The 25431-nt window shown below is 44.0% G+C and overlaps 2 protein-coding genes and 1 pseudogene across 3 annotated transcripts in view; 1 reads left to right on the top strand and 2 right to left on the bottom strand.

Moving 5' to 3' along the window:
- LOC116504235 (zinc finger protein 268-like) overlaps nt 1-2698 on the bottom strand; it is a 49317-nt gene extending 46619 nt beyond the window's left edge. The window contains exons 1-2 of the mRNA XM_032211128.1: nt 2626-2698; nt 517-1827 (exon numbers count right to left, since the gene is read on the bottom strand). Coding sequence (XP_032067019.1) covers nt 517-1560 — 1044 coding nt within the window. The 5' untranslated portion in view covers nt 1561-1827; nt 2626-2698. The remainder of the gene's footprint in view (nt 1-516; nt 1828-2625) is intronic.
- Nucleotides 2699-6642: 3944 nt separating this feature from the next.
- Nucleotides 6643-11070, bottom strand: LOC116504247 (annotated as a pseudogene).
- Nucleotides 11071-15233: 4163 nt separating this feature from the next.
- LOC116504245 (zinc finger protein with KRAB and SCAN domains 7-like) lies at nt 15234-24977 on the top strand. 2 transcript variants are annotated; one of them, XM_032211159.1, is made up of 4 exons: nt 15234-15801; nt 21211-21312; nt 22839-22965; nt 23944-24977. In XM_032211159.1, the coding sequence occupies exons 1-4, from the start codon at nt 15481-15483 to the stop codon at nt 24924-24926; spliced, it is 1533 nt and encodes a 510-aa protein (XP_032067050.1). In that variant the 5' UTR covers nt 15234-15480; the 3' UTR covers nt 24927-24977. The 2 variants fall into 2 exon arrangements, with proteins under 2 accessions (XP_032067050.1, XP_032067049.1); XM_032211158.1 differs by having other exon boundaries at nt 21208-21312.
- Nucleotides 24978-25431: the final 454 nt, after the last annotated feature.

Below are 25431 nucleotides of genomic sequence, written 5' to 3'. Positions count from 1 at the left end.
CAATTAATTCACAACAGGTAAATAAAGAGGAGTCTGTTCCTTGCTTCTGTGAAGGCTGGGTCAAAACAAGAGCTTGGATCTCCCAATTCAGATCCCGTCCCTCATGTTCAAAATTAAGACATGTTTGATTAAAAAGAATCAGGCAAGACATTAAAATAGATAGAATTCCCAACTGAGCTTGCTATGAGAGATGAGAAATAAAATTCAAGAATCTTCATCTACACACGCCAATTTTTTTCTCATGTGGAATTTCTTATGTGTGATAAAGGAGGAATTTTGTGTGAAACACTGTCCGCAATCTGGGCATTTGAATGGTTTCTCTCCTGTGTGTAATCTTACATGATTTATGAGGCTAGATTGAGCACTGAAATCTTTCCCACAATCTGGACACTCATATGGTTTCTCTCCAGTGTGAGTCCTCCAGTGTATCACCAAGTCAGAATTCCGAATGAAACTTTTCCCACACTCCAGACACTCATATGGTTTTTCTCCTGTGTGAGTTCTCTGGTGTATCACCAGGGCAGAATTCCAATGGAAACTCTTACCGCACTCTATACACTGATATGGTTTGTCCCCTGTGTGGGTTCTCTGGTGTACCACCAAGTTAGAATTACGATAGAAACTTTTCCCACAATCAGGACACTCATATGGTTTTTCTCCTGTGTGAGTTCTCTGGTGTTCCACCAGGTGGGAATTCCGACTGAAATTTTTCCCGCAATCCAGGCACTCATATGGTTTTTCTCCTGTATGAATCCTCTGGTGTATCACCAAATCTGAATTCCAATTGAAACCTTTCCCACAATCTGAACACTCATATGGTTTATCTCCAGTATGAGCCTTCTGATGGATCAGCAGGTTAGAATTCCTACTAAAAGCTTTTCCACAATCTGAACACTCATATGGTTTTTCTCCGGTGTGAGTTCTCTGGTGTAACAGCAGGGTGGAATTTTCCTTGAAACCTTTCCCACAATCCAGACATTCATATGGTTTCTCTCCTGTGTGAGTCCTCTGGTGTATCACCAGCTTGGAATTCTGCTGGAAACTTTTCCCACAATCCGGACACTCAAATGGTTTCTCTCCTGTGTGAGTCCTCTGGTGCATCACAAGGTTGGCATTCTGAGTGAAACCTTTCCCGCAATACAGACACTCATATGGTTTTTCTCCTGTGTGAGTCCTCTGGTGTATTACCAGGTTGGCATTCTGGCTGAACTTTTTCCCACAATACAAACACTCATATGGTTTATATCCTGTATGAATCCTCTGGTGTATCACCAGATTGAAATTCTTACTGAAACTTTTCCCACACTCTGGACACGCATATGGTTTCTCTCCCGTGTGAGTCCTCTGGTGCATCACTAGGTCAGAATTCTGGATGAAACTTTTCCCACAATCAGGACAATCAAAAGGTTTCTCCCCAGTGTGAGTCTTCTTATGTCTCACCAGACTGGTGTTTGTGCTAAACCTTTTGCCACATTGGGAGCACTGGTAGAATTTCTCTCGGGTGTGGGTGCTTCCATGAGGAAGTTGCTCCGAGTAAAGCGTTTGCCACATTCCAAGCATTTTTGTATATTTTTTGTGGTGTGGATTCCCTCGTGCATAATCAGCTGTGATTGGTAATCTGTTTTTCCCCCCACAATAGACAGATTGTGGGGTTTTTTCAACACTTATAATCTTGGATTCTCTAGGAAGTAGAAATATTTTTAATCTCTAACTGGTGGTGCTTTGATTCAAATCCCTCTTGAATCCAGGATGCTCTTCTTGGCATCCACCACTGTAAGATTCATATTAATGGATTAGTTTCATTGTGGTTAAAAATGGCTGCAGAACCTGTGAAAAGAGCAAAAAAGCCTTGCATATATTACCACGAAAAAGCAAACACATCAAAATGCTAGCTTAATCTCTAACATTAATTACAATTACAATTAGGCATATAGAGAACTAGCAAGATCCAAGTTAAAAAATATCCATTCATATATCCAATCATGAAATTCTCTTTTGGGCTTAGGTAAATCATGAAATTATTAGGATTGTAAATTGACATTATAAAATTTACCTGAAAATACTAAAGATTATACCATACATGTATATGCACACAGAAATTTACACATCTAGGAAGTTATGTATGAGGAAACATGTATGCGTATTTCCCTGTGCAGTAAGTCCCAGAAGTGGATTCACTCCGATTTTTTGATCTAATTTTAAAAAGGTGGGGTCATTAACAGATGAAACGGTGCCCAAAACCTCTGCAAATTTAAAACACACATTTTGCTCATGAAACGCCTCACTTGCCAGTAACACAACATGTCCAGAAAATGAATCAACATGTCATAAAATGAATCAACATGTCATAAAATGAATCAAGTGTTACGCGAAGGTGAAGGAGATAGGTGGTTAAAAATATGAAAAACATATAAAGATTTCTTTAAATTTACCAAATCCCCCATTGGTAAAATCACAGGCATCAATTTTAAATCATGCAAAGGATAAAAACATTTGGGGAGAGAAAGGATATGCAACAGCAACAGCGATGTTTCACCCTCGTTGCTTTCTCTGCTTCCACGCCTTGGAGGAACCCAAAGGGCCCGACTTGTTCCCGGCTTCTCCTCCCACCTGCTCTCCACTCACCTTCCAGCGGCCGCTTCGACCCTCCAAACGGCACAAGAGGCTCCGCCAATGCCATCCTCCTCCCGTGGGTCAGGCGGAAGAGGAAGTTCCTCTATCCTTCGCATCATCTCTACCACATCCTCTCTAGCAATCTAGTACTCTATCGTTTCAACACCTTCCAGCTCAAGCCTCTAACACCCCCTCCCCACAATTAGACTAGTAATGCCACTACTGTACTGTATTCACTATTTTCTAGGTTTCTTTGTAGCGCGCCATCTAGTGACATAAGGCTGAAAATCACGCTCGTTCCGTTTCCACTCTAAAGCGTTTGCAAGATGTTTTCATTGATTCCGCGGTTCCTACTGTGCCACCACGTCGATAGTTTTTGTCCATAGCCGTCTATCCCCCACCTTTCCGTTCAGGTGCCCCAAGAGTGCATTCATCCCCCAGGAGCTGAGCCCAAAACTTCGTTTGCAATAAGCAGGCACTAAATCAAAGGAACCTGTCCTTGTGGGGAATGACATGCAAACAGGCAGCGAGAAAATGCACCCCCTTTGGGGCCGGCAAAGATTGTTCCAGATAGTTTTTCATTTGGCGCGTGTGCAGCCCTAAATCATTTCCAGCTTCATCCTATTAATAATGAATAATGAAATATGAGACGAAACTTTGAAGTGACCACTCACATTGCTTCTAAACAATATCTAGGTAGAGTCTTCCTGTCTATATTACTGTATTGTGTTGTGTTGTGTTCTCTAAATCTGTATATTGTTGCATTGCCTAGAATTCTAGATGATATAATTTTGGAACCACGAAATCAATGATGAGTTTCAAAAAATTCTAGACCCTCTTCTGTAGTATGGCCTGCTTTGTGGGAGTGGCTTGCTGGCCATGTGACTGGGTGGGAGTGGCTTGCTAGCCATGTGACTGGGTGGGCATGGCCAACTTGTAAAAGTGAAACTCACTTAACAATGCTCTTGCTTAGCAACCAAAATGTTGGCTCAGAAACTCCAGCATTTGAAGCATGCAAGTCTTAAAGCTGTCAAGTTACAAGACCCTTGCACCCCTAACCCTTTAGAAAAAAACAACTCGGGTGTTCAAACTTGACAGCTTTAAGATTTGTGGACTTCAACTCCCAGAATTCCTCCTCTCACTCTTCATCTTGATGATGTGCGGATGGGTGGGGGGAGGGAGCTGGAACTGGTTCTAAAAGGCACTGTAGATTTGTGGAACCTCTTCTATAGAAGAGGTTAGAACTGGCAGGAACCCACCCTTGCACGGAGTGTAATCTTTGAAATTTTATGTAACAGGAGAAATACCAAAGTATTGGAAAAGAACTGATGTGATTTCAAACGTGCGGGGGGGGGGGGGAATGATACAAGAAATTATAGGCCTGTGATGGCAACCTATGGCACATGGACACCGAGCTGTCAGGTCCGGGGCACCAGCTGATTTTTGGCCTTCCAGAGGGCTGGGGAAGGCCATTTTCGCCCTCCTCAGACTTCAGGAAAGCCTCCAGAGCCTGGGGAGGGTGAAAAACGGGCCCAACGGGAAGTTCATAAGCGATCTGTTTCTGGCTTCTGGAGGGTGTGTGGGGGGCCAGGGGAGGCCACTTTTGCCCCTCCCCCAAGCTTCAGGAAACCCTCGGGACCCTGGGGAGGGCAAAAAACGGACCCAACAGGCCAACTGGAAGTTCGGAAACAATTCATTTCTGGCTTCCGGAGGACCTCCGCGGGAGGCCGTTTTTATCCTCCCCAGGCTTCAGGAAAGCCTCCGGAGCCTGTGGAGATCAAGCACACATGTGCTGGGTGGGTCGGGATCACATGTGCACACGCAGGTTGGCAAGGTGCATTGAACTGTGGGCATGGGCATGTACGTGCACACACTTTTGGCATGCTTTTACAAAAAGGTTCGCCATCACTGTTATAGGGCAGTGATGGCAAACCTTTTTATTATGGCATGCCAAAATTGCACATCCATGCGCTATCATGCACGCACATGTGCCCACACAATCTCCCCGCCCAATTGTGCATGCACGCATGGCTCCACCCTAGGCTCTGGATACTTTTCTGAAGCCTGGGGAGGGTGAAAATGGCCTCCCATGGCCCTCCGGAAATGGCCCTGACAGCTAGCGTGCTACCCAATTTAGCTCTGGGTGTCACCTGTGGCACGTGTGCCATAGGTTCGCCATCACGGTTATAGGCCAATCAGATTAACATAAATACCTGGCAAAATCCTGGAAAAAAATATAATGAAGCAGAGAATTTGTGAGCACCTATAAGCAAGCAAGGTGATTGTTGGAAGCCAGCATTGGTTTGTTAAAAACAGATTGTGATTATCAATAGTGATAATCAAACAAATGAAGTATAATAATAAATGTATACAAAGATATTTGATTGACAATATATTATTTTTGATAAAGCTCAAGTGATGACTATGGAAAGGACACAGAAAGATCTTGTAACCAATCGACACACTGTATGCAGTTGAAGAGGTTTTTATGTTATATGTTTTGTGTGTTTGTGTTTGCTTGAAAATAAAAATTTTATTTAAAAAAATAGAAGATGATTCAATTCCAAATTGCAGATCCTTGATGAGCAAGTAGGATTTACTTTTCTCTCTCTTTTGACAAATGTGTTAGCAAGGAACGAAAAAAAGAAGTACAATGTATGACTCAAATTGTTCCAGAAAATAACATATGCAAAGTTCAAGAAATCTGGAAGATGAGCAAATGCAAAACAAACAAATTGAAATATTTGACCTGCAGGTGAGAAAACCCTACAGAACACTTAAAAATTATACTGTAGTGGAACAGAAATTATTTAGAGTTTTCTTTGAGGAATTTTCTAGAAATATTCAAAACATGGTCATTAAAAAGCACCCATTTTGGTATATTATTTATATTTTACATGAAATAAAGGCATTAAAACCTATTATATATTTTTGGACCACCAAAGAACCACAAAATACTTGATGTGAATCTGACTGTCTGCATCCTAAGTACATTCACATTTATTTACTTATTAAATTTGTATGCCACTCATCCCACGGTCCCAAGTCACTAAATTCATGAATGAACTACAGCAAATAGTCCAGGCTGAGGGGCAATTAGAGCCTATCACAACAAAATTAATGTCTCTCAAGAAATAATATATCTTTATAAACATTACTGCAGAATATTAGTATCCAGGCAGGCAAATATTCTTATTACAGGTAGTTCTCAACTTACAATCACAATTCAACCCAAAATTTCTGCTGCTAAGTGAGACAGTTGTTAAGTGAGTTTTGCCTCATTTTACAAACTTTCTAGATTTGTTAAGTGAATCATTCCAGTTGTTAAATTTGTAACCCAATTGTTAAGTGAGTCTGGCTTCCCCATTGATTTGGCTTGTCAGGAGGTCACAAAAAGGGATCCCATGATCCCCCGGATATTGCAACCATCAGTTTCCAAGCAATGGTCCTAAGTATGAAAAAGGGTCATAACTCACTTTTTCCAGTGATGTTGTAACTTTGAATGGTCACTAAATGAATGGTTGTAAGTCAAGGACTACCAGTATCTTGGAATAGTTACTGCCTTTCTAATACTATATTCTAACCACTTCGCCTCCAGGACTCCTTTCTTTCTGTAATATATCAAATCGGATACAATAAGAATGATTTGATGCTCTTATATTTAGTTTCTTATTATGCTTTTAGAAAACTCTTGTTGAAATCCTAATTCTCACTGATATATTGGTTTTTGCAAGGAAATCTTCTTGTGTCTGATCATTTCTTCTGGTTGAGTCTCTCATGTCTAAAATAAACTTGGCTCTGGCTGAAAATAATCCAGCAAACTGAAAACAAACAATGTATAATCTTGTAAACTCTTGAAAGTTTTCTAAAATCCCATCAAGCTTTCCTTCTAATCACAAAGCTGATGGTTTTCCTCCTGTATGAGTCCTCTTGTCTTTAATAATAGTAGAGTTGTTACTGAAACACTGACCACAGTTTAGGCATCTGAATTGCTTCTGATCTGTCTGTAAACTGACATGATTTATTAGATTTACTTGTGAAATCTTTCCCACAATTGGAACATTCAAAGGGCTCCTCTTCTGTGTAAGTTCCCTATTATTCAACCAGGTGGGAATTCCAACTGAAACCTTTCCCATAAAGCAGGAACTCATCCTGTGTGAATCCTCTGGTGTCTCATCAGGTCAGAATTCCAACTGAAAGCTTTCCCACAATCTGAACACTTATAGGGTTTCTCTCCTGTGTGAGTCTTCATGTGTGTCACTAGGGCAGAATTACGACTGAAACTTTTCCGACAATCTGGACACTCATATGGTTTCTCTCCTGTGTGTGTCCTCCGATGTATCACCAGGTTGGAATTTCGACTAAAACTTTTCCCACAGTCTAGACACTCATACGGTTTCTGACCCCTGTGAGTCCTCTGGTGTATGACTAGATTGGAATTCTGCTGGAAACTTTTCCCACAATCTCGACATTCATATGGTTTCTCCCCTGTGTGAGTCCTCTGGTGTATCACCAGGCTAGAGTTCTGACTGAAACTTTTCCCACAGTATAGACACTCATATGGTTTCTCTCCCGTGTGAATCCTCTGGTGTTTCAGAAAGTTAGAATTATTACTGAAACTTTTCCCACAATCTGGACACCCATATGGTTTCTCTCCAGTGTGAGTTCTCTGGTGTATCACCAAGTAGGAATTATGACTAAAGCTTTTTCCACAATCTGAACATTCATATGGTTTTTCTCCTGTGTGAATCCTCTGGTGTTTCACCAGGTCAGAATTACAACTGAAAGCTTTCCCACAATCACGACACTCATATGGTTTCTCTCCTGTGTGAGTACTTTGGTGTTGCACAAGATTACAATTATGATTGAAACTTTTTCCACAAACTGGACATTCATATGGTTTCTCTCTTGTGTGAGTTCTCTGGTGTCTCACCAGGTCAGAATTCCAACGGAAACTTTTTCCACAAACTGGACATTCATATGGTTTCTCTCCTGTGTGAATCCTCTGGTGCCTCACTAGATCAGAATTCCAACTGAAACCTTTTCCACACTCTGGACACTTATATGGTTTCTCTCCTGTGTGAGTCCTCTGGTGTATGACCAGATTGCAATTCTGCTGGAAAGCTTTCCCACAATCCGGACACTCATATTGTTTCGCTCTTGTATGAGCCCTCTGGTGTTTCACAAGTTTAGAATCATTATTGAAACTTTCCCCACAATCTGGACACTCATTTGGCTTCTCACCCATGTGAGTCCTCTGGTGTATCACCAGGCAAGAGTTCTGACTGAAACTTTTCCCACAGTATGGACACTCATGATTTCTCTCCTGTGTGATTCCTCCTATGTATCACAAGGTTAGAATTATTTTCTAAACTTTTCCCACAATCCGAACACTCATATGGTTTCTCCCCAGTGTGAGTCCTCTGGTGTATCACCAGGTTGGAATGCTGACTGAAATGTTTCCCGCACTCTGGACACTTATATGGTTTCTCTCCGGTGTGAGTCCTCTTGTGTATCACCAGGTTGGCATGCTTACTAAACTTTTTGGCACACTGTGGGCACTGGCAGGGCTTTTCTCCAGTATGGGTTCTTTTATGCTCAATAAGTCAGGAAGTATTGTGACTTTGCCACATTCGGGGCTTTTGTATGGTTTTTCACCAGTGTGGATTCTCTGATGCATATTCAGCTCTGATTTGCAAACTAAGGTTTTCATATCCGTGGAGCTTTTCCGCCATTGACTCTTGAGGAGGTCAAAAGTATTTATGATCTCTTCTTGGATGGTTGAAGCAGTTTGTTACCTCACAGGGTGAAGCCTGCGTTATTGTTTGGAATGAGCACTTCCTCCCCACAGACCTCTAGATATTTCCTCTTTTTCTGAATCTGGAAATGTTCCACCTTCAATTTTTTTATACAATGTTTCCTTGATGTAATGCTTGTTTATCAGTTCAGTTTATCTTTTCCTATTTTTTCTCTTTCTGGCTGGGGAAAGAGAAGAGTTCTGTTGTTATCTGGAGGAAAGAGAAAAGACGTTGTGTACTAGATGTACTGGATTCGCTTTCCTTTTTAAAGCTGCTTCTGATTCTCTGCCATCCAGAAGGTTTGTCTTAGCATTCCCTTTGCCTAGAAGATGCACATAAAAGAGATACTTTAATTACTCTTAATAATAGGGTTGCAAGATGTGGAAACAAGAAAAAAAGCACACATAACAATGAAAAAGCAAACATGCCAAACTGCTAGATTAACAACGGCCATTCATTATGACACATAAAAGACTAAGTTCAAATATTCACACAATCATGAAATTCTATTGTTGAACTCATGTAAATCACAGATTGTCAGCAGTGTAAATTGTTAGAATCATATAGATACCTGAAAATACTGAGGATAGGAACACGGATACACATATATTCCCCCCCCCAAACAGCCCTCTATCTGTGTGTACCATATGTATGTATGTAGAAAATCCAGGTGCATTTTCTGTCTACAAAATGAAAGAGGTATACTATGTGAGCATTAAAAGAAGAAACACCCATACACTAATGCTGAAAATTGAGGGAACAAACAGGGTGAATTTGAAGTATTAGTACATGAAGGCAGATATGATATACTGTATTTTTCGGAGTATAAGACACACCTTCCCCCCCCAAAAAAGAGGATAAAAATTTGGGTGCGTCTTATGCACTGAATGTAGCCCCACCCACTGGCCCCAACCATTTGGCCTCTGCCTCCCAGTAATTTACCTCCTTGCAGCAAACGGGGAAAATGGGGCTTGGGAAGGCTGCAATATGCTATGGCAATCCCTGCAGCCTGAAACAGCTGATGATCAGGAGGCCCATGCTGAAATTGAAAGTGAAGCTTGCTGTTTGCTCCAAGGAGGTAAGTCAATAACTATAAATGCCTATAGAATGTTCAAATTATTAGACTTTCTTTTAAACTGCTTTATTATTGTTCCAGACAGCTTAACAAAAAGAAGCTTTTTAAAATAAATGCTTGATCTGAAGAGGCCTCCTGCTATTGTATCTTTTTTTAAATAGCAGAGAATAACTATACTTCCAGAAAGCACATCAATTTTAACAGCTTATGTACAAGTATAGTCTGAAATGTAACACTACAAACAGTGTATATTGTCTGTACTGTTTGATGCAAGGAGGCAAATTGCTGGGAGGCAGAGACAAATATTTCCCCCTTGTTTTCTTCCCCAAAAGCTAGGTGGGTCTTATACTTCAGAGCGTCTTATACTCCAAAAAATACTGTTGTTGCCATTACTGAAACTTGGTAAGATGAAGCTCATGACTGGAATGTCCTGATAGAGAGATACAAACTATTCAAGAGAAACATACCTAACAAAAGAGGAGGTGGAGTTGCATTATATATAAAAGATCACTACAACTCTACAGCGAAACACAAAAACAAGGATGAAAAACTCCTAGAATCCATATGTGCCAATATAAAATGAAAGAAAAATGACATTGCTATAGGAATATACTACAGGCCACCCAGCCAAGCAGAAGAAATAGATGAACTCTTTGCTAATCAATTATCAATTGTATGCAGGAAACATACCAGGAGTATGGAGACTTTAACTACCCTAGTATCAACTGGCGACAAACTCAGCAGCAGGTGGGAGATCAAACAGATTCTGAACCAACTTAGCTGACAACATTCTCATCCAAAAAGTAGAGGAGGGAACTAGAGGAAAAACTATGCTGGATCTAATTTTTATTATTAAAGAAGAAGTGACCATATGAAAAACGGTTGGAGGATTTGGGTTTGGCTAGTTTAAAGATAAGAAGAATTAGGGGTGATATGATACCAGTTTTTGAGGGGCTGCCACAAAGAAGAGGGGGTCAAATTATTATCCAAAGCATCAGAGGCCAAGACAAGAAATAATGGATGGAAAGTAATGAAAGAGAGTAGCAACCTGGAATTAAAGAGAAACTTCCTAACAGTGAGGACAATTAACCAATGGAACAGCTTTGCCATCAGATTACTGGAGGTTTTTAAGAAGAGGCTGGACTAGAGGACCTCCAAGGTCCCTCCAAGGTCTATTCTGATTCTGAAATGCTAAAGCCTCTGCAAGATTTAAAGCACGGGTGTTGCCTGTGAATCTCCTCCCTTGCAAACAAAGCAACAGGCTCACGAGAAACACACGGAATCCACCCTAACGTGGCGGTAGAGTTGAAATCTCCCAATGAAGATAAAATTGCAGGCTATTTAAAAACCTGCAACTCTGGTGGAATAAAATTGGGGTGCGGGGGGGGGATATGCAGGAGGCGACGTATTTCAGCAGAGTTGATTATCTGCTGCTACAACGTGGAGCAATCCGAACCTCCCGACTCGCTCCCGGCTTCTCCTCCGACCTGCCCTCCACTCACCTTCCAGCCGCCGCTTCGACCCAGGAAAAACTACAACAGCCACCGCGATCCTCCATTAGGAAGCCGGAAGATGAGGTTTCCCAGGGCTTCGCCTTTCCATATTCTCTCTAGCAATACGCGATTCTATGGTCTCAATTCCTTTCAGTTCAGCTACAGGCGCTTGATACTGCAATTGCGACTATCTAGGCGCGCTTATTGCCTGACCATAGAGCGCCAGCCAGCCAGCAATATCTAGATCCGCCGAGCTCTAGCTTCATCAGATTAGCTGGGTGCTCACTGGCTCCTAAAAGTTCATGAAGTTCTTGCTTTTTATGCTCAGCCCCTAAATGATTGATAGCCTTCCATGTTCATCTTACTAATAAAATAATGCAGGACAAAACCTGGCATTGTCTACCCACATTGTTTCCTACGTCATCTAGATAGGGGATACTATCATGCTCTCTGTATTTCTATTATGCTCTCTGCTCACTAGAACAGCCTTCCCAATTTCCAGAGTACTAAGATTTCACCTTTGATAATTTTCAGGCCGCTTTGGAAAAACACTTGGGAGGTCACTGGTAGTTTGCAGGCTGGAAGCTGATCTAAAGATTCCTGAATTTTAGCTGTCACTGGAGATCAAAAACTCTACATCCTAACATTTTTATTACTGATTCACTTGAGAGCCAATAGTGGCTGTTTCCGGATCTGCAGAGACCCTGGCTATGGTCAATCATGCCCTAGTTACTTGCATATCGCATGACTTCAATAAACTTTGCTGCCCTTGGAGGGTATCCAAGTTTTAGCTGGTAGAGAATGCAATTGCCAGATAAGCTATATGTGCTTCTGAAGCAGCACACCTCTGCCTTGGTTGCCAGTTTGCTTGCAGGCACAGTTCACAGTGCTGGTTTTGCCTTTGAATCCCTTCCTGGCATGGGGCTGAGCCTCTTCCTGCTTATTTCAGCCTGCCCAATGAGACCTGGCAAAGACGACATATGACGGGTGCAGAGGTGGGTTCCTACCAGTTCGCACCTATTCGGTAGAGCCAGTTCGTCAAATTTACCGAACCAGTTAGAAGAGGTTCCACCAGTGGACCCGGAAAGCAGGCCATACCTACAGAAGAGGTTCCAAAATTTTTGAAACCCACCACTGGTCCTTAGATATGATTATTCTACACTATCATGCTCATATTTATAAAACTCAGTGCCTCTGTGAAAGGTAAGGATGACTACTGCGTTTGTGGTGCAATCAGAACATTGCGTGTGTTGAAGTTGTTTTAACGCAAACCAAAGATGCCTTTTAAAAAACAAGTTTACATCATATTCTTATGCATGCCAGTGCTGAGTGTGAGGTAATTTAAGGTGGTTCTGATAAGTGTCGTCGGCATCTTCATATCCGGTCACATGGGCAGCAAGCCACTCCCATCCGGTCACATAGGTGGCAAGCCACTCCCACAAAGGAGGCCACACCCACAGAGTAGGTTGGAACAATTTTTGAAACCCACCACTGGACAGGTTCCATCAGCTGGTGAACCTGAGAAGACATGTCTTCAGTGCTGTGGCCCCCATCTTATTGAATATCCATTCCCCTGAAATGAGATCAGTTCTACCCCTTCTGATCTCCTGGATGGCTCTGAAGACGTGGCTTCATCCTCAGGCTTGGGGCTCTAAGGAAATCTGAGATATGCTCAGATGGTTCTATTGCTGAGGTGTCCATTTCCATCCATTATATTGCTTGGGGTGGGTGAGTTGTATAGTTGTTTTTATATTACATATTTCTTAATATAGATTTTTACATTTTTATATATATCATTTATACGATTGTGATTTTTAATCTGATTGTTATATACTGCCTACCATTGCTTTTGGTAAACTGAGGGGTGGGGATTTATGTATAAATCTAAAGGATGACTTTAGAGTAGCTAAACTGAAATAGAACTAATAAAGATGGTATAAAAATAAAGTAGGATTGGAAAGCTGGCACCCAAAGATTGCTGAACATATTTTGGCCATTTCTCTTTACTGTTCTGCTACTTTCTTGGCAAAAAACTTTTTTCCACAACTATATTACAAATATAATACAGGAAGTCCTTGGTCACCATGCACAATGGGGACCAACAATTCCATTCAGTAAGCAATGCAGCTGTAAGATTAAATTTCAGGGACTACACCAACTTGTGACCTCAGTTGAAGGTATGTTTGTTTGGTGAATCACCACCAGGTGTTAAGTATGATAGTCCATGATTGTGACTTGCAATTCCCTACTTATTTTTCCACTGATTCTGCTTGTCAGAAGCAGGCAGTGAAAACTACAAATTGCTATCATGTGACAATGTGATGCTCTAACACGTATGAGCAATGGCTCTAAGTCTCCTCATTCAGCAGCCTTGACTTCAAATGGTTGGTGAAGGAGGGGTCATTTAGCAAGGCCAATTCCAGATTTTTGTTACTCATTTCTTGAATTTTAATGGCTTCTGTCCAAAACAAGCTTTGTTTGCACTTGCTTCCTGTCATGTTCACAGCACATTCTATCATCCTGGCAATCTTGCTGTTTTTCAGCAGCTCCAAATTCATGCTCCATATTTTTTTTCAGGTTCTGAACAAAAATACTGAAGCAGTGTCCTTTCTGCCTTGGAATAATCCCCTTTGGTTTAGATCAGGGGTCTCCAAACATGGCAACCTTAAGACTTGTGGGCTTCAACATTCAGAATTCCTCCATCACCCATGCTGTGGAATCCTGGGAGTTGAAGTACACAAGTCTTTAAGTTGCTAAGTTTGGAGTTCCTTGGATTGGATGATTTGGAGATCGCTCACAGCTTTCCAATTGATTTCCTCCCCAAAAGTTTCTGTTGCATTTAATTAGTCACAATCCCTGCTTATAGCTTTGGCTGCAACTAGAACAAAATTATCACTTGTACCTTCTGTGTATAGCAATGGCACTTAGAGCTGAGGTGGTGCAGTGGTTAGAATGCAGTACTGCAGGCTACTTCTGCTGCCTGCCGGTTGCCTGCAATTTGGCAGATCGACTCTCACCAGGCTCAAGATTCACTCAGCCTTCCATGCTTCCGAGATGGGTAAAATGAGGACTCAGATTGTTGGGGGACAATATGCTGACTCAGTAAACCACTTAAAGAGGGCTGTTAGAGCACTGTGAAGCAGTATATAGGTCTAAGAGCTATTGCTATACACTACCCCATAGTGATTTACACAGCACTCTCTGGATAGTTTATAATGTCAGCATATTGCCCCCAACAATCTGGGTTATTTTACCAACCTTGGAAGAATGGCTGGATCAACCTTGAGCCTGTCAAGATCAAATTCCAGACTGTGGGCAGAGTTAGCCTGCAATACTGCATTCTAACCACTGCGCCACCAGGACTTCTACCTTTCTGTAGTATATCAAATTGGATGCAATAAGAATAGTTTTGGGAATATATATATATATTTGCATTGTTATTTTTAGATTCTTACTTTACTTTCAGTCAGCTCGTATTGAAATCCTAATTCTCATTTATTGATTCATTGATTTTTGCAAGCAAATCCTCCTTGGGCACTGGGCATTTCTTCTGTTTGTGTCTCTCTTGGTCAATAAAGTTGCTTCTTTGACTTATGAGGGACGCGGTGGCTCAGTGGCTAAGACGCTGAGCTTGTCCATCAGAAAGGTCAGCAGTTCGGCGGTTCGAATCCCTCGTGCCGCTACTTGTCCCAGCTTCTGCCAACCTAGCAGTTCGAAAGCATGTAAAGATGCAAGTAGAAAAATAAGGACCACCTTTGGTGGGAAGGTAACAGCGTTCCGTGCACTTTCGGCGTTTAGTCATGCACCACAATCTAGTTCGCATGTATACACAAGTACCTGGCGAAAGAAAAGAATCTTGCGAGTTTTGGAGGTAAGGAAATGTGTTATAAATTGCAAAGGTGCTACCGGGCGCCTTTCCCTTCAATTATCACCCACGTAGGGGGGAAAAATCCCCCTCTTTGACAATCCGAGGGGCTCCCCGACTTCCCTGCACGGCGCAGGACCCAGGGAGGTGCAAGTGCCTGATTTAGAAGGGCGACCCCGAGGTCATCGATCCTTCCCTGCCTTTTGCACGCAACGCCGTCCCAGCCTCCGTTTCAGCCGCGGACCTTTCTGCGAAACTCCCCGCTCCTCCCTCCTGCTCCCCCCCCCCCAAATTCTGGGAAGAAGATTCTCTGACTACCAGGGCCACTCTAGACGGCGCGTATCTATCGTTCGCACGCCTTTCCCCTTTCGTTCTCTGGGTACCACAGGGCCACTCCAGGCGGCGCGTATCTATGGTTCGGATCCATTAATTGCGGAGTGCAGAGCCAGGGTCGCGAAGAGAAATCGTGGCGGAAACGATTCGCAGTTTCTCTCCTCGGGCTCAGAAGCCCCGAAGCAGCCGACGCCCATTTCTCCCCACCTGGAAAGCGGAGAAAGGGGCGCGGAGAGGCTGGTGGGAGCCCTCTCGGACTGCCTTGGGGCAGGAGACCCAGTGCACGGCAGGAAATATCCAAGGATGGAGGGCACCCTCGTCCCGGAGGCTCTGCGCCGCCGCCTCCGCGATCGCTGCCGTGATCGCTGGGGCCAGGAGGCCGAGGGCCCCCGGGAGCTTTGCAGCCGCCTGCACCGGCTCTGCCGTCTGTGGCTGCGGCCAGAAAGGAGCAGCAAAGCGGAGATGGTGGGCCTGGTGGTGCTGGAGCAGCTGCTGGCCGTGCTGCCCCCGGAGATGGCCAGCTGGGTGAGGGAGTGCGGAGCCGAGAGCTGTTCCCAGGCGGTGGCCCTGGCCGAAGGCTTCCTGCTCAGCCAAGCCCAGAGGGAAGAGCCCGGAAAGGGGCAGGTGAGGAAGGGGTCTCATCCTGGGAGCTGAGGATGGAGGGGGAGGGGAGGATAAAAGATCCATCCATGTTGCAATAAAGGAGAATATTTGTAGCTCGAGGATGACACAGGGAGGGAGGGTGTACTTGGTGTCTCTGAGTGTTGTCCCCAATTCGGGTCTGAGCCTGGTGCCGAGGCCAATGAAGGACGCCAGACACAAGATGCAGGTTTTGATTTCCTTTTTATGGGAGTGCTCCAAGGAAAAGGGGTCCTGGCCAAAATGCCAAGAACCAAAGATTAAGAAAGCTTTATATATTTTCACTAAAGCACAAGGCGGGACAAGGTGGGATAATAAGAAATACCATCTAATAAACATTTTAGTAATGATCTAACAAGGGGACACTGAGGCTCAGTGGCGAAGACGCTGAGCTTGTCGATCAGAAAGGTCGGCAGTTCAACGATTCGAATCCCTGGTGCTGCGTAATGAGGCGAGCTCCCGTTACTTGTCCCAACTTCTGCCAACCTAGCAGTTCGAAAGCATGCAAAAATGCAAGTAGAAAAATAGGAACCACCTTTGGTGGGAATTAACAGTGTTCTGTGTGCCTTCAGCGTTTAGTCATGCCGGCCACATGACCATGGAGATGTCTTTGTACAGCACTAGCTCTCTGGCTTTGAAACGGAGATGAGCATCATCCCCTAGAGTCAGGAAAGACTAGCACGCATGTGCACCTTTACCTTTTAATGATCTAACAATTGGTTCTGTTGGTCTCTCGCTATCCCTATTCTTAAACCTTTGCTAATGAAACTCCGGGAGTTACCTAATACACATTTTATTTGCTCCAGAGGATCTCTATTCCTAACTTTTAGCTGAGCTATGCAGGACTATGCAAAACTCTTTGTTACTGTTATCAGTCCTCTAACCACCTAGAATTGCTACAAGTGTTACTTGTGCATATTCTCTGTGAACAAGCATTCTTTGTTCTTGCCAGAGAAACTACACAATGACAGGGTTTCCCCCATCTCCTTTCCAGTGTATGCCTTAACCTTGCTTTGTTTTAGCAGCCAGCCCATCATGAACTTGCTTGTTTTCTTGCAGAGGTTTCATTATCAAATTAGATAACACTCTCAATGCTAGTAAGGAGTGCTGTTTGCTGTCACTTTATATTCTGGTGGCTTGCCCTGTCAGGGTTGCTGGGAGTGGGCTTAAAGATTCTTTGGTTGGGCTGTTTACTGTTAACTCTTTAGCAGTTTCTTGATTGGGGTGTTGTTTATTTCTTGATTGTTGGTCTGATGTTAACTTTGGAGTTAATCTTATGCTGATTTGGGTGCTGATTGCTGGTGGGGAGGTGCTTGGGTCATTTTGTTCCCTTTTTGAATGGTTGGTTGTCTCTTTTGCATAGTTTATACATGTTACTAGTGTCTATGTCTCAGTTGATGGCTCATTTGTCAGCGTGCCAGGCTTCTAGAAGTCCTTTGGTGTTTTTGGACTTGGTCTGGTCTAGGATGGTCATGTTTTTCTCAATTGAAACTCTGGTCAAATTTGTCCATATGTTGTGAAATTAAAGAATTTTCATCATGTCTTCTGACTGCTAGTTAATGTCCGTGGATGCATTCTGCCAGCCTTCTGCCTGTTTGTCCTCCCTACTGCTTGTTACAGTCTTTACATTGTGTGTTGTAGATCAGAGACCTCCAACCTTCGGAATGTTAAGACATATAGACTTCAACTCCCAGTATTCCCCAGCCAGCCAGCACGGTATCCAACCTACAGCATGGCTGGCTGAGGAATTCTGGGAGTTGAAGTCCATAAGTCTCAAGGTTGGGGGGCCCTGTAGTAGATGACTCCTGGTTCTTTTTTCCCTTCGGGAGTTGTTGGGTCTTTTGTTTGCTTAGGATGTTTTGAAGGGCCTTTAGTTGGCTTGTGTGCTATGCTGATTCCATGTGGTTGTAGTAGTATGTTGGTGGTTTCTGAGATATTCCTGACGTATGGCAGTGTGATTCTTTTTAGGGTTTGTGTTGGTTGTGCTGTATTGGGTTGAGTGGTCAAGGACTTTTTGATAACGTTTCATGGATATCTACTTTGTTTGAATATGTTGTATAGAGCCTCCGTGTCTTTCTCCTGCTGTTTGGGGTTGCTGCAGTATGTTTGGACTTATCTAAATAAAGTTCTTACACAGTGTCTCCTGTGGGAGTTTGGGTTGTCACTTTGGAAGTGGAGCAACTGGTAGGTATGGGTGGAAACTCGCATTTCTAGTTTGCCACTGTAGTCTCGGCTGATCAGGATGTCCAGGATGGGTAGCGAGTTGTTGTTTTCTTCTTCTCTAGTAAACTGGATTCCTTTCAAAATGTTATTGATGGTCCTGTGGGTGTTCTCTAATTGGTCCTTTTTTATTATGGTAAAGGTGTCGTTTACATATATGATCCATATTTTTGGTTGTATTTGTGGAAGTACTATGACTACTAGACATTGCATGATGACCTTCACTATAAGTCCTGAAAGTGGTGATCCCATAGGTGTCCCTTTAATTTAGACCATCCCCACCAACATTGAAATGGCAAGTCATCAGCATCTGCATTTCCTGTGTTGGATGAGAAGAGTTCATCTTTCTCCCTCTATCCTGGCCATCTTTTACAGAGGCACGATTGAGACTATTTTAACAAACTGCATTACTGTTTGGTTCAGTGGTACTGTGTTTCCCCGAAATTACAACATGTCCTGATAATAAGACCATGCCATATTTTTCCTGTGGGCAAAAAGTTACGCCCTCCCCCAATAATAAGCCCCCTGGACAACCCCCCCCTCCGGCCAGGCAGAGCGCCACTCACCAACCTAGCACTATCCCGAAGGTGTAAAGCCGCAGGAGCCGGGGGGAGGGGGGCAAAGGCACTCACATTGCTTGACGCCTTTGGGATACTGCTAGGTTGGTGGGTGGCGCTGTGGCCAGCTGGAGAGGGGGGTTGCCAGGCAGTTGCTCTCACAAGGTGACCACACTCATGAGCAGCTGCCTGGCAATGCCCCTTTCCAGCTGGGCAGAGCGCTACTCACCAACCCAATAAGATCCCAAAGGCGCTAAGCCTCGTGGTGCTCTGCCCGGCTGGAAAAAAGAGGTTGCGCGAGCACTTGTTCTGCCTCCAGCTCGCGTGCCTCGCTGCCTCACCATGCCCAACTCTCCCTGCAGGGCTGGGCCAGGCTGCCATCGCCACCCCACTGCAGCCACCGCCGCCATGCTCCAAGCATTTGGCTTCCAAACTCCTGAGATCCGCTGCCGAGACTTCCCACAGCCAGCCCACAACCATAGAGCCTAGTCCCAGAGCGGCCGCTGGCGGAAGACTCAGCAGCGGATTTCCCGAGTTTAAAAGCTGGTTATGTTTGGAACATGGCGGCAGCGACGGTGGCGCCCTGGCCCAACCCTGCAGGGAGAGTTGGGCATGGTGAGGCAGGGAGGCATGCGAGCTGGAGGCAAAGCAAATGCTTGCGCAACCTCTCTTTCCAGCCAGGCTGAGCGCCACGTGACTTAGCACCTTTGGGATCTTATTGGGTTAGTGAGTGGCGCTCTGCCCAGCTGGAAAAGGGTGTTGCTGGGTGGCTGCTCATGAGCATGGTCACCTCATGACGGCTTTGTTGCACTGCTGCGACAGTGCAACACAGCCGTTTGCCCCTGAGGCTGTGCCCGGCTTTTCGGGCACCCGCTCGCAAGAGAGCAGCCACCCGGCAACCCAAACCAATAAGCCCCCCCCTCTGATAATAAGGCCCAAGCAAAAAATTGGGGGGGGGGGAAATGAGACCCTGTCTTATTTTTGGGAAAACATGGTAGCAGTGCCTCAGATAGAAAGTCCATACTGAGAGTGGTAAGGACAGCCAAGAAGATTATTAGAAGCTTGCTTCCTGTTATTCAGCACACCGCTTATAAACGCTATGTACTTAGAGCTCAAAGCATTGTTAGGGACCCCACACACCCACTTCACAGTCTGTTTCTGTGGCTCCCCTCTGGGAGGAGGTTTCAAAGTATCTATAGCAGGACTGCCAGATTCTGTAACAGCTTTGTTCTCTATGCCATCTGACTGGTAAACTCACAAGATTTGTTCCTCTCGCTATGCACATGTATACATCTGATCTAGACTGTGTTGTTTCTCCGTGTCATATAATATATGTGGGTATGAGGCATAATTTTGTATTTATTTAGTCATGTTTACATAGTGTAGATTAGAGGTGGAGACCCTTTGAGAGGTGTATGGAAATGAAATTTTATTTTAATGTATACCAAGTAGTGTACATTCAAAGTGACAATAAAGTTATTCTAAGTCTAAGTTCTATAAACTGAGAGCAAGCCCCGCTCCTTAGTAGCACTGATTATGTTACCAAGTTTGGGTAATGAAATGTGTGCAGGAAAACAAGCAAGCTCAGAGAGCACCAAGGACGCTTCCTCTATCCATGTCTCCCAGAAGTCACAGAGATTAAGAATATGTCTGTGCAGCCTTTTCAGGAATTCCTCACATTTGGAGAACTATTTTTTTCTTGCTTCTGTTTCCTAAATGGACCTTTCTCTTCCTTTACACCTCTTCGTAGTGTTATCCACATGCCTCATAATGATCAATGTTTATGTTGTGATCTGTTGTCATCTAAACCTAGATATGGGAAGCATCTGGATTATGTGAATTGCCTCAGCACCACATTTAAAAAGACTTATAATACCACAATAGTAAGAGAAACAAACTAATTAATAAACACCATGTTTTTCAGAGTATAAGATGCACCGGAGTATAAGATGCACTAAGGTTTTGAAGAGGCAAATAAAATAAAAAAGTTTTCGCACTCTGCAAACCTCCCAAAAACGACCCATTTTTTTTTCAAAAAAAGGGCATGAATAGTCTTTAGGACGCTTGTAGATTGTTCCTGGTGAGGTGGGAGGCCCGAAAATGAGCAGAAAATGGCCCATTTTCCATGAGAATGGGCCCGGTTTTTGTCAAAAAAAGAGCATTAGGAAGCTTATAGAGTGCTCCTCAGGGCTGGGGGAGGAAAATTGAGCAACAAATGGTCAATTTTTTTGCTCATTTCTGCCCTCCCCAGCCCCCAGGAGCTCTCTGAAAGCCTCCTACAAGTTATGCACGGTCATTTTGATGAAGGGGGTGGGGTTACAGGAGGCACAAAATGTTCTATTCAGTGTATAAGACGCACCCAGATTTTCAGCCTCTTTTTTGAGGGAAAAAGGTGCGTCTTATACTCTGAAAAATACGGTACATTTTATATACATAAAAACGCAGCTTGCTGTTCTAACTCCCCTCTGTTCATCACTTACTCAGAAATATCAGGCATATACAGAGCAGAGTCCCTGAATTCTCTCTGAATTGGGCTAGGGAAGCAAAAAATAAGGAATGTGAACTAACATGGATATTGTCCTGTGAAAGTGGATCATGAACCAGGCTGTTTCTTCAGATGCAGGAGGAGAATTTGGCTGAGCTCCGGGGCAGAGGAGATGGATCCAGCTCTACGCAGGACCTGTTTTTCAGGAGGATCCAATTTGGGCCACTTTGCCAGGTAAGTGCAAGTTTCTTCTGAGAGCAATAGAGTTTCAGCTCCATCCATTCATGAGGTGCTTTTAACACCAAATGCTGAGTCTGTCTGCATTTGAACAGAATATTCTGCTGAGCCACACATTTGACTTTCAAGTTTGTTCTGGAAATGCAAACAAGAGACAATTCACAGGCAGGGAATCTTGTATTAGAAATGTAATTTATTTGTAGAAAGAGTTTAATATTTCTTAATATTAGTATTGCATCTTCATAGAGGGAAGTATGCAGTGGAGTACACCAAGGCTCTGTTTTGGGCCCAGTACTCTTCAACATCTTCATCAATGGTTTGGATGAGGGAATAAATGGGGAACTCATCAAATTTGCAGATGACACCAAGCTGGCAGGAATAGCCAACACTCCAGAAGACAGGCTTAAGATACAGAAGGATCTTGACAAATTTGAACAATGGGCACTATCTAACAAAATGAAATTCAATGGTGAAAAGAGTAAGGTTCTACATTTAGGCAACAAAAACGAAATGCACAGTTACAGTATAGGTGGTAGTGTGCAACAGCTGCCAAAAAAGCCAACACAGTTCTAGACTGCATAAACGGGGATAGAATCAAGATCACGTGAAGTGTTAATACCACTTTATAATGCCTTGGTAAGGCCACACTTGGAATACTGCGTCCAGTTCTGGTTGCCACGATGTAGAAAAGATGTGGAGACTCTATAAAGTGTGCAGAGAAGAGCAACAAAGATGATTAGGGGACTGGAGACTAAAACATATGAAGAACTGTTGCAGGAACTGGCTATGTCTAGTTTAATGAAAAGAAGGAGTAGGGGAGACATGATAGCAGTCTTCCAATATCTCAGGGGTTGCCACAAAGAAGAGGGAGTGAAACTATTCTCCAAAGCACCTGAGGGCAGAACTAGAAGCAATGGGTGTAAACTAATCAAGGAGAGAAGCAACTTAGAACAAAGGAGAAATTTCCTGACAGTTAGGACAATTAATCAGTGGAACAGCTTGCCTCCAGAAGTTGTGAATGCCTCAACACTGGAAGTCTTTAAGAAGATGTTGGTTAGCCATTTGTCTGGAACGGTATAGGGTTTCCTGTTTAGGCAGGGGGCTGGACTAGAAGACCCTTCCAACTCTGCTATTGTATTGTATGTAACATATCGGGACTTTTCCTCCCTTTGCTAAACTAGGGGCGGGGGGCGTCATGCATCTGGCCCATGGGGTGTGAGTTTGACACCCCTGTTCTAGGGGATTTTCTGCCCCAAACCACCTTGCTGAGTTATTCCAGCCCAGTGGGAAGCTCCCCAAGGGTGGCTTGTGTTGCATTCTACAACCTAGAAGCACCTAAGTCTTGATTTGCACAGCTACAGCTTCCCAACCCCAAGGACTATTTGGACAGGAAGACATGAATCTGTCATGAAAGCAGATGGCCATTTGGTCTGTTTTCTGTTGTGTGCAGGAAGAGAGGAAACTTTCAACTGTTTCCTGGGATTGTCTGCTAAAGAATACTTTCCCTCCCCCCCTCTTTCTAGAGCTCTGATACCTTTGAGGAGGTGACTGTGGATTTCACGGAGGAGGAGTGGAGGCTGCTAGATTCTGGTCAGAAAACCTTATGCTGGGAAGTCATGAAAGAGTTTTCTAGGAATTTGACTAATCTGGGTAAGGCCAGGCTGTTCATCTCTCTACAAGGCCATGGCAGAAATACTCACTATAGATTTGGGAAATATCCTAGATCAGTGATGGCGAGCCATTTGTCAGGGCACGCAAGTTCACTCTTTTTTAAAGCCATTTTTCGCCCTCCCCAGGTTCCAGAGGCTTTATAGGAGCCTGGGGAGGACGGAAATAGCCCCCTCGCCCCTCTGAAGGGCCTCCGGAGGCTTCATGAGCTTTCCTAAAGCCTCCGGAGTACAAAAAACTGGCCCTACGGGCAAACCGGAAGTTTGGGAACGGACTTCCGCTTTGCTCTGAGGGTTGTTTTGATTTCTCCGGAGGCTTCAGGGAAGCCTCCTGAAGGTCCCTGAAGCTCCAGAGCGCTCAAAATGACCCTCCAAGTAAACCGGAAGTGACTTTCAGTTTGCTCAGAGGGTTGTTTTGACTGCTCCGGAGGCTTCAGGGAAGCCTCCTGAAAGTCCCTGAAGCTTCCAAAGGGTTTCCGGGGGGCGTGGGAGGCTTTTTTCGCCCTCCCCAGGCTCCTATAAAGCCTCTGGAGCCTGGGGAGGGCGAAAAAAGCATGCAAAAAATGGGGGGGAGCGCCTGTAGTGCAGGCATGGGCATTGGGGGGGGTTAGCGCATTGCATTATGGGTGCGGCATGTCCGCACATGCCCCCACCCTGCGCTCTCCCCACTTATGGCACGCGAGCCAAAAAGGGTTCACCATTTCTGTCTTAGATCCTCCATGGAAATGGCTGAGCAGATTGACTGAGCAACACCAAAGCCTAAATATGTTTCTTGGCTGAAAAATTCCTTGAATCCCATCAGAGTCTCCCAGATAAGAATTTGCAGATATTACCTCCTGGCTAGACAAGTGGATTGTACCAAACCTGTAAAACAGATTGGCATGTTTTTGAAGGGGGGGCGGACTCCCCTCCACCCTTCTAAATTCTAATCAGAATGTCGATTTTCTTTTTTCCCAAACAGCTGATGTGTCTGTGAATGAGAATGGAGGGGGGAAGTTGTCCACTTCTCTTCCTGTTGTTATTCGTGGCTTCCTGTCCCAGCAAGATCAGGAAGAAAAGAGAAAAGGGAAACACAGAAAAGAAGAAAATATGAATTTGAATTACATAAATACGGCAAAAAGCAGACTAAAGAAAAACTGCCCGGCTGCAGACAACGTAGAGAATAACTCCTTCACTCCTACTTCACCAAAGAAATTGTATAGGAAGCACAAATTACGTAGCTCTGCAAAATCTGGGGGGGATTCCAGTCAGAGCAGAAAAAGGGAACTTGGCATGCAGAGTGGAAAGAATTTCAGCAATAAAAGTAATCTTGATAGCCCCAAAAAGATCCACATCACAAAGACACCACATAAATGTCAGTATTGTGGAAAGACCTTTACCCAGAGTGGACATTTTAATCTTCATCTAAAGACGCACACAGGAGAGAAACCGCATAAATGCTTCGAATGTGGAAAGACCTTTATCCGAAAAGATCAGCTTGATCTTCATGAAAGGATCCACACTGGGGAGAAACCGTATAAGTGCAGGGAATGTGGAAAGAGGTTCGGGATCAAAAGTAGTTTTAGTCGCCACCGAAGGAGTCACGTAGGGGAGAAACCATACAAATGCCTAGAGTGTGGAAAGGGCTTTTTAATCAAAAGTGCCCTTACTCTGCACCAGAGGGTCCACACAGGAGAGAAACCATTTAAATGTGTGGAATGTGGATTGAGTTTAATTACCCAGGGGAAATTGAATCGCCACCAAAAGATCCACACAGGGGAGAGACCCTATAAATGCCTGGAGTGTGGAAAGAGCTTTACCCGAAAAGGACACCTTCATCGTCATGAAAGTATCCACACAAGGGAGAATGTCATGGCCCCATTGGAGCCCAATTCAGAGGAAGAAGAGGAGGAGGAGGAATTAGAAGAACTGGGACTATCCAACAGGGATAGCAATAGCACTTAGACTTATATCCCGCTTCACCGTGTTTTTACAGCCCTTTCTAAGCAGTTTACAGAGTCAGCCTATTGCCCCCAACAATTTGGGTTCTCATTTTACCCACCTCGGAAGGATGGAAGGCTGAGTCAACCTTGAGCCTGGTGAGATTTGAACTGCCGAACTGCAGTTAGCCATCAGCTGAAGTAGTCTTATTCTGCCCCAGTGATGCAGATGGCTTGGGGCATGCAGTTAAACTCCATGCTTAGGACGTTCTTTCAGATCAAGTTTATTATCAGGCATTCTTAATAGCAAAACTTACAGTTCAGTGTTAAGATACTTCTGACTTTCCATGATTTGTCCCATGACGTAGGGTAAAAAGTCTGTGGTTTTCTATCCCCTTGATGAGCAGGGATAAAGAGGGGAGACGCGTTCTGCCCCATCCCAGTTAACCAAGGGCGATTCAGAGAGTGACCGGTAATAAATCACTTTTCCCAGGCAGAATACCTGCTGCCCAATCAGGGAACACAGATGT

Source organism: Thamnophis elegans, chromosome 2 (assembly GCF_009769535.1).
Source record: "Thamnophis elegans isolate rThaEle1 chromosome 2, rThaEle1.pri, whole genome shotgun sequence".
Classification (NCBI taxonomy): domain Eukaryota; kingdom Metazoa; phylum Chordata; class Lepidosauria; order Squamata; family Colubridae; genus Thamnophis; species Thamnophis elegans.
This window is presented reverse-complemented; position numbering and strand designations above follow the sequence as displayed.